This window comes from Prunus mume, linkage group LG8 (genome assembly GCF_029339155.1).
Source record: "Prunus mume cultivar Tortuosa linkage group LG8, ASM2933915v1, whole genome shotgun sequence".
In the NCBI taxonomy this organism is placed as follows: domain Eukaryota; kingdom Viridiplantae; phylum Streptophyta; class Magnoliopsida; order Rosales; family Rosaceae; genus Prunus; species Prunus mume.
The window spans coordinates 6,964,249-6,973,391 of record NC_142705.1 but is presented as its reverse complement, the minus strand read 5'-3'; the positions used below and the strand labels follow the sequence as shown (position 1 = coordinate 6,973,391).

General features: G+C 38.0%; 1 protein-coding gene across 1 annotated transcript; it reads left to right on the top strand.

Moving 5' to 3' along the window:
• The first annotated feature begins 500 nt into the window (after positions 1-500).
• LOC103340187 (kinesin-like protein KIN-7C) lies at positions 501-7,304 on the top strand. Its single transcript, XM_008243576.3, has 14 exons — positions 501-678; positions 1,567-2,011; positions 2,499-2,588; positions 2,681-2,781; positions 2,880-2,993; positions 3,068-3,149; positions 3,231-3,298; positions 3,430-3,495; positions 3,596-3,720; positions 3,808-4,144; positions 4,747-4,845; positions 4,935-5,891; positions 6,235-6,554; positions 6,658-7,304. The coding sequence occupies exons 2-14, from the start codon at positions 1,801-1,803 to the stop codon at positions 6,977-6,979; spliced, it is 2,892 nt and encodes a 963-aa protein (XP_008241798.2). The 5' UTR covers positions 501-678; positions 1,567-1,800; the 3' UTR covers positions 6,980-7,304.
• The last annotated feature ends 1,839 nt before the right edge of the window (positions 7,305-9,143 follow it).

Here is a 9,143-nt window from a genome sequence, read left to right as displayed (position 1 = left end):
TATATGTTATAATTTATCAATCAATAAACTACTCTCAATCAATCTGTGTATGACGGAATTTCTCGCATTTAACAAAATTATTATATGTTATAATTTATCGATGAATAAACTACTCTCAATCATTCTTATAAAAGTCATACGTATTATTTATTTACAGTACTAGGAATTTATAAATTCTTCTGTTACGTCAAATTGAATCCATCAACCAGATGTTTTCCTTTTTTACTTTAAAATTTTCAGTCCAATATTATGAATATGTTATTTTATTAACGTTAAATTTTTTAATTTTGGTTTAACGTGGACGGTCGAAAGTTTTTTTGGAGTTTTACTTTGAAAGTTAGAAGGGTCATGTGCGCCACCGAATTTACAGTGGACATTATTTCAATGCTTTAGTCGTGGCTGCCACGCAAATTAGGTACAGTGTCAAGGGCAAATCAGTCATTTCGACACCACAGGGTAACCACTCGTTCGCGTTAGCGCGGTAGTTTTATTCAAAGGCCAGTAATGATTTTCAGAGTAGCTGCGAAAGCAACTAACAATTAACAAAGAAGTCGACGCCATAACCACTCCTCGTAGAGTAGAGCCCCATCTTCCTCAGTCCTCGCAGAGATTGAGAGAAAGCAATCATTTTGTCGAAGCTCCAAGTTTTCCAACAATGGCGGTCTCGGATTCCATGAGGTGAGAGAAATTTTAACATTTTCGCTTTTGAATTTTGAGAATGCAAATCTATTTCTGATATGCTCAATGTTATTTCATTGGAGTTTAATTTTGTACGATTATTTTTTGTTTTCAATTTTGATGGTGGTCTCTGATTGATGCAATTTTGGACTTGCTTTAAGTGTGTGTAGTTAATTTCTCTGACAGCGTTCTCAGTTAAATTTTGGAATTTTCCAAATTTAGTTTTAGAAATATCCAAAATTGGAAATTTTTTTTTTCTTTGGCTCAAATCTGTTGCCATTCTGTGACGAGTTTTTTAGAATATGATAGATTTTTGGATATAGATATGAGTGTTCTATTTTGGGGAAATGTGGTGGAATTTCTGTTTGGATTTGGCTGTACAGAGTTAAATTTAGAAACGTGGAAGCATCCAAAACCCAAGAGTTTCGTCAGAAAATCAAATCCCGTTCACAATTTCAGAGCACCATCTTTAACTCTCTTTCTCCCTCTTCCTCTCCATCTCTCCCTTTTGCAGTTAGAGAAGAATGTTGTTGAGGTCACAAACATTCCTTGATTGAAAGTGACTGTGAATTCTCAACCCCAAGGTTAAATAAAAGTTCTGTTTTTTCTTTCTCTGGTGTTCTCTTTGTTTCTTTGAAATACATTTTTTAAAGTCAAAATGGGCCTCTATTAGAATATGACTTTTGACAGCCTGTGTTCGGCTACCACCTCACAAAAATCCAAGATTTCCATTATAATAGAGAGGCCACCGTTTGTTTGTGTACTGGTTTTTGCATTTCTGAATTAAAAAGGGTGATTAAATAAATCCAGTTTCATGGTCGAGACAAAACACTGAACAAAATGTGGGTGAATTGATGATACTGACAAATGATTGGTCTGTTGATGCAGATGATGATTGTTGGTGTATAGCTTGGGTGGCCATTATGTTCTGTACAACCCCAGCAACACATTTGCTTTATTAAGCATTTGGGAACATAAAGCATTAACCGAATAGAAAGAAAAGGTTAATGGGAGCTGAACAAAAGAGCCAATGATTAATGGTTCATAGTTGAATGTGTTGGACTGTTGATATATAGTCTCGTTATCAGTCTTGCCTGGAAGAAGATTGGGTAAGGGTGAAAGATGGTGGCCATTGGTGGCGAGGAGCCAATGCAAGAGCCAGGTAGCCACGGGGACAGAATATTTGTTTCAGTCCGGCTGAGGCCTTTGAGCGAGAAGGAGACTGCAAGAAACGATGTGTCGGATTGGGAATGCATTAATGACAGCACTGTCATATACAGGAACAACCTTTCAGTTTCTGAGCGCTCCATGTACCCAACTGCCTACACATTTGGTAAGGAAGTGCTTACATTGCAGTTTTGTAAAATTAGATTTTATTTGGTTAATGCATTCCAGTTTTCTGTCTGAATTGTTCGAATAATGTGGACTTTGAGATTTAGATGACTTGACCGTTATGAAGCATTCAACCCAAGTGGACCGGGTTATACCGGATTGTGAAGCATTTTGCTGGAATTAGTTTCCATCTCCAGGAGTTTCTGAAATTTTTGTGATTTCAATACTCTAATTTCTTTTTTAATTAAGTGTCTCTAGAAATTCCGAATTCCTTTGCCCTGCTTTTGATACTATTTTCAGTAAAACTGACCATATTAATACTCATAACTCTTTCAAAAATTTTATTGGATATATATACATATATATATCTGTGAGTTTGTTGGTAGAGCATTTTGCGTTACCCATATTGTTACTATTGTGTCTCTTGGATTTAATTTTCACATGTGCTTACTTCTTTAATCTGTATTGTTTCCCTTTCTTGGTATCAGACAGAGTATTTGGGACTGATTGCTCCACAACACGGGTGTATGAAGAAGGAGCCAAGAAAGTTGCTCTTTCAGTTGTCAGCGGCATAAACTGTAAGTAGAGTACAATTTATTTTCCCTTCTTTTTCATTATTCTTCTTTGGTAATTTTTCTTTGAACTGATCAATATCTATCCATCCTTCCAGCAAGTATTTTTGCATATGGACAGACAAGCAGTGGAAAGACGTACACCATGAGTGGAATTACTGAGTACACTGTTACTGATATATATGACTACATCGAGAAGGTATTTTACAGAAAATGATAATTTTTTTTTTTGGTTTCCACATTTCATTATGTTTCTTGGTTCTCTAACTTTGATTAAATAATTTGTATTATATGTAGCACAAGGAGAGAGAATTCCAATTAAAGTTCTCTGCAATGGAGATCTACAACGAATCTGTTAGGGACCTCCTCAGTGCAGATACCACTCCACTTAGACTTCTGGATGATCCAGAGGTAAATTTCATTTTTGGTATGCTTGAGAACTTCTACATGTAAGTTTCTTGTCCTAATTGTTAGACTTTTTATAGAGAGGAACAATTGTTGAGAAACTTACAGAGGAAACTCTGAGGGACTGGGATCATTTCAAAGAACTTCTATCTGTCTGTGAAGGTAAGGATGCTTTAACCTATTATTTGATTAACAGATGACTGTGGATGCAAATTTAAACAATGTCTGAATGCATTTTCACAGATCAAAGACAGATAGGGGAAACAGCCCTAAATGAAGCAAGCTCCAGATCTCATCAGATTCTCAGATTGGTATGACCAGTTGTTTTATGCTAACAAATTGCAATTGTAGATGTCGCATTGTTTTTCGCTTGGCTAAGCAATGTTTGTTTGCTTACCAATTATACTAAATTACCCTGGTCATTATGTTGTGGTTTTATCAGGTAATAGAAAGTTCAGCACGTGAGTTTCTTGGCTATGACAAATCAAGCTCCCTTACAGCTGTTGTGGTAAGTACTATTATTTTTAAAGGGAGAAAATGAGTTAAAAAAAACCATCGTTAAGGGATAACAGGATAACAAAAGAATGATACAATTCCTTTTGGTACAGAACTTTGTCGATCTTGCCGGAAGTGAGCGTGCATCCCAGACATTATCAGCTGGCACAAGGTTGAAAGAGGGTTGCCATATAAATCGCAGTCTACTAACTCTGGGCACTGTTATTCGCAAGCTCAGGTCAGCTTGTGCAGCTTTTTTTTTTAATTTTTTAATTTTCTCAATTATGGGTCATATCTGATACTAGTTTGTGCAATACTCGTGCAGCAAGGGAAGAAATGGGCATGTTCCTTACCGAGATTCGAAGCTAACCCGCATTCTGCACTCCTCCTTGGGAGGAAATGCTAGAACTGCCATCATTTGTACCATGAGTCCTGCACATAGCCATGTTGAACAATCAAGAAATACCCTCTTGTTTGCAAGCTGTGCTAAAGAAGTGACAACAAATGCGCAGGTTAATGTAGTCATGTCGGATAAAGCATTGGTGAAGCATTTGCAAAGAGAATTGACTAGATTAGAGAATGAGTTGAGAGGTTCAGGACCAAAAACTGTTCCAGCTGATTCTTCAACTTTACTAAGAGAAAAGGACCATCAAATTGAAAAGGTAACTAAGAGGCTTTTAGTATAAAAGTTTGGCATCTTACAAATCCTCAAAATTACATTTGTGACGAGTATTCATTTTCCTTGCATGGAAAGATGTCATGTCATTCTCTAAACAATATGTTATTCTCTTCACTCAGTTCTTTTCTTTTTTTTTACGTATTTTTTTTAACTTAAGTGAATATCCAAAACTGGGCAAAGAAGGACAAAACAGAGGCCAGCAGATTTGCTGACCTCTTAAGAGATCACCAAAGAATTCAAAAGAGAGGATAAAAATATAAATTCTGATAATGGAAAGCAGGAATTTTCTCTTTAATATGTATTGACCTTCAAATATTTTCTTTCTGGTCTTTTCACAATTTGATCAAGCAGGTTTCTCCATGTTAATTACTTTTAATTCTGTCTCATGATTCTCGAGTTGTCTCAAGTGGCAGTCTCTGAAAATCTTCATTGTGCTTACCTTGGAAATTTCTTTTCTTTGTTTTTTCTTTCTTCTCCATGGTTCTCATATGTAAGAGGACAGAGTACAGTTTTTCCTGTTCATGTTTCATGCAGCATCCTTTTCTTGTCTAAAAGACCTTTCGGTTTTGTTTTTTCATTGTGTAGCTCAAGAAAGAGGTATCCGAGCTGACTCAGCAACGAGACCTTGCTCAGTCTCAGGTTAAGGATCTAGTGCGAGTTCTTGGAGATGATAAACCATCAGCAGTATGTGTACTAACATAAATTGAAGAATCCAGTTTCACTTCAATGTCCCCTGCCTGTCCTAAGTTCAATTTATTTTCATGTTACTGTAGGAGGATCTGGATCGTTATTACCCCAAATTGCGAGTGCGAAATGCATGGGACATTGAAATTCAAACATCAGGGGCACCTGTTCAACCTGTTTCTCACGGCCGAGCCAACAGTGTTAGATCTTTTGGCACATCTCAGTATTCAGATGGAGACAGTGGGAGTAGTTCTGATGAGACTTTATTCCAACTTCCTGACTTGGAAGAGAGTTTCCTGCACACTGACTCCTCTCGGCAGTTGTCCGTTGGCATTCCTAATTTTGTTGATGGGAATCTGCATCAGGAGGAGAGCAAAGAACGATATGATGGAAATTCGGAGGATCTTTGCAAGGAAGTACGCTGCATTGAAATGGAAGAGTCAGGCACAAACAGATATGTAGTGTCAAATATATCAGATTCAAGTGCAAGCAGATACCAAAACTCAAATATGTCGTCTCCGATGGCAAACACAGCTACCTCAGGATTGACAATGGTTGAGAACGGAGATGGCACAAATCAAGAATTGGAGTCACCCCTATTGAACCGAAAAGGTTTTCTAATTCCATCTTCCGAGCAGACATCTCAGTGGCTGTCAGAGAAAGATATGTTTAGCCCCTCATTCTTGAAGTTAAGGAGGACTAGAAGTTGTAGAGCACGTCTTATGAACAGTTGGTCTTCATGTTGGTTTGAGATGATGGTAGAGAAGAATGAGAGCACACCTCCTCCAATTGATTTTGAGAAAAGTTTTACAGGAAGGCCTGAGGGTGTCCAAAAGAAACTTCCTTCATTGAACTATGGAGGTGAGAATGAGAGGCTATCAAGAAATGGCTCTCAGGCTTCTGCAAGAAGTGATACTGTTGAGGAGTGTAAAGCACAAAATACCACATTCACAACTGATGACAAGAGTACTGAATGCAGTACCTTAGCTGAAGGAACAGAGGAAATGACTGATACCAAATGCAATACTCAACTTGCTGATCGTACGGTGAGTTTTTTATTTTTTCATCACTTCTTTAGAATAGGTCAGTCGTCTTATTGGTGCATTGATGAAGAGAGGAGAAGGGCCACTAGTAAGATGGACATCCAGTTGAAAGAAGTAAAAAGGAAGGGCAATTTAGCAAGACCCTTCACTTTGTTTCACACTGTTAAAACTAAACTGAAAATTATGCAATATCTTCTTTATGCACAATTCTAGCAGGAATTATAGGGGTTTTAGTAAGATGTACAACCAGTTATTCCTTTTTTCTTCAAATGTAGCCGTTGAGACATAAAGAAGAGAAGTTGTAGAAACTAATTATATTTCTAACAAAGATATTCTTGCATGACAGGTACTAGAGACGGATTTAAAGCCCGTACCATCTGCAAGGGATGTAAAAGATGTTGGCTTGGACCCAATTCATAGTGATGAGGAAAGCCCTTCAATGTGGCCTTCAGAATTCAACAGGCTCCAAAGAGAGATCATTGAACTTTGGGATGCCTGCAACGTGTCATTGGTTCACAGGACTTACTTCTTCCTCCTATTTAAAGGTGATCCGAGTGATTCTATTTACATGGAGGTTGAGCACAGGAGATTGTCCTTCCTCAAAGACACATTTGCTCGGGGCAATCAAACTTTGGAAGATGGTCAAACTATAACTCCAGCTTCAAGGTATTTTACCACATCTGATCTAGATTAGAAGGCTTCAGATTTACTTGGAACTTATCTTGTATGTGCATTGTCTGAACTTAAACATGTTTCATTCTATAAATAGCTCGAAGGCTTTGTCTAGTGAGAGACACATGCTGACCAAGCAAATGCGGAGGCGGCTCTCTGCAGACGAAAGAAATAACCTTTACCTAAAGTGGGGTATTGGGCTACATTCAAAGAATAGGAGGCTGCAATTGGCAAACCTTCTGTGGAGTGACACCAAAAACATGGACCATATCATGGATAGTGCCACCATTGTTGCAAAGCTTGTGAGCACAGTAGAGCCTGAGCAAGCATTCAAGGAGATGTTTGGACTCAGATTTGCACCCCGAGACGCGAGGCCGAAAACTCACTTCTGGACAGAAAGTTTCAAGGCTCTTGTGTAAGAGCTTGTGGGATCACCATGTTAGAAGTTTCATTTTGTTCAATTCCAATCACCTATAGAACAATGATTCCTTGACAAATATCCCATTTGATATTCCCTCTTCTGATTGTAATTTTTGTTTTTATTTTTTTGACCAGCTGTTCTGATTGTATAATTTTTTTCCCCCCGGTTAAAGTTCTGATTGTAATTGACTGCAAGAAAGAGTGTAAATTTGCTCAGGCTAGGCTTCCCTAGTTTATTGTAAAGTAATTAGTACCTTACCAATAATCATGTGGAGAGATGTAATGTAACTATATAAAGAGTGTTATATACGGGTTTTTTTCTTCTGTTTTTTATTTTTACCAATTCAATTTTTGATTCTTTCGCTTCTGTCTTTGTAAGCATGAACATTAGAGCAGTTCCAGCAACAAGGGCTGGGGGGGTGTTAGCCCCAAAAACCGTTTCCATCAGCAAGGGCTGGCCCGGGCAGGAGGTGGGGCCCACGAAACCAGGTCAGCCCTCAGGCAAGATGAGCCCGAGTTTGCTGACATCAGCAACAACAAAAAAATTAAAAAATCTATAAAAATACAAAAAAGTTCAGATTTTTTTTTAATAAATACGTAGTCATAGTTTTCACTTCCCACACAAAACTCTATATAAATTTCTCTTCTCATATATTATGTGAATAGTTGTTGCAATGACAATAAGTGGAAACACTACAACCTTTTGCAAGGGCAGCTACTATTCACGTGAATAGTAGCTGCCCTAGCCCCCTCCGTAGCTGCCCTAGCCCCCTCCCCCCCCTGCCATGATTAGTGGAAGTGCTATTACATAATTTATCACAAGCAAACTGGTGGAAGTGCTATTACATAATTTATTCACAACAGCTACTCTTTACCATTTTCAAATGCTATTTATTCGTTCCTCTTCTATAACAAGAAGATGTCAAACACAATCTGTGCCAGCTTCTTTTCTGCCGTCAATTATGAGTTAATATTTGACTTTTCATACTCAAAACTGTATTTCAAAGTTGAACTTGTTTTTCTGGGTTGAAATGGGGATAAGAGCAACTCCACCCATTTGCCCCTTACCATGGCAAGGGGGGAGCTAGAGCAGCCACTATTTACATGAATAGTGGTTGCCCTTGCAAATAGTATTGTGTGTTTTCATCCGTTGTCATGGCAAAGAGCAATTACTATTCATTTTTTTTGGTTTTTTCACAAATTTGTTTACCTAAATAATTAGTTTGGATAAGATTTTTGGGTTCGTACGTGTCAATATTTATTATAAAATTCATATCTCAATCGGATAAAATTTTGGTATTTATAGAAAAAAAAAATCAGTAATTTTTTAGTTTTTTTTTTTAAATTTGATTTTTTATTTTATTTTTTTATTGCACAAAAATTGGCTGCCGTTGGATTGGAGAAAAAAATATAATCGAAGAGCCCAGAGCGCGACACGTGGACTTTAGCGACAGTAGCACGTGGGCAACAGAGCAATGACGTCCAAGAGGCCTCGGGCTTGAGCTCCGGCTGAACTAGCTTGAGGGCCAGCCCGATTTCGTGGGACCCACTCCTAGCCGGGCTTGGGCTGTCCGCTGGAACACCATTCCCCCACCCAGCCTTGGGCTCAGCCTTCCGCTGGAACTGCTCTAAACACACAAAAAGTAAACGACAAAGAAAATACGAGTTCTAAAAACTCTTAACAAATCATCATCAAAAGTAGCTGCAACCCATCTAGGAATCTCATCAAGCACAAGGTTGGACCCCAAATTTTAAATTACAAGAAAATTGATCTAAATTTTGCAACTACTGGCATTCATTGTGTCCATCAATATATTCACATAAAAGGTAAAGTCTCTACTCTCATATCATCCCACTGACTCGACATTAATTATTTTCATTCAGATGATGCCTTGGATTGGGTTGGGTTGGGTCAGGCATCGATTCAGGACACTTTTATGACAGCCCTACATGCCCAATACATACTCCATCTGTTGCATTCAACCAGCTTTAATATTAACCCACCTCGGCAAACCAAGGAACCCAGTGGATTTAACAACTGAGAGGAAAAGAAGAAGAAAAAATACATTATCGTGGGTCTACCACAGACTTGACACCATGAAAACAACAAGAAAGTTTACATGATAAAAATATGATACGTCATTGAAGCTAATTATTTCCCTA

What these genes read in the sequence shown, in the direction of transcription:
- LOC103340187 (XM_008243576.3), top strand. Translation starts at nt 1,801, where the DNA reads ATGGTGGCCATTGGTGGCGAGGAGCCAATGCAAGAGCCAGGTAGCCAC. An exon ending in AGGACCATCAAATTGAAAAG is followed by an intron (nt 4,145 to 4,746) that starts GTAACTAAGAGG and finishes TTCATTGTGTAG; the next exon opens with CTCAAGAAAGAGGTATCCGA. An exon ending in GAGATGATAAACCATCAGCA is followed by an intron (nt 4,846 to 4,934) that starts GTATGTGTACTA and finishes ATGTTACTGTAG; the next exon opens with GAGGATCTGGATCGTTATTA.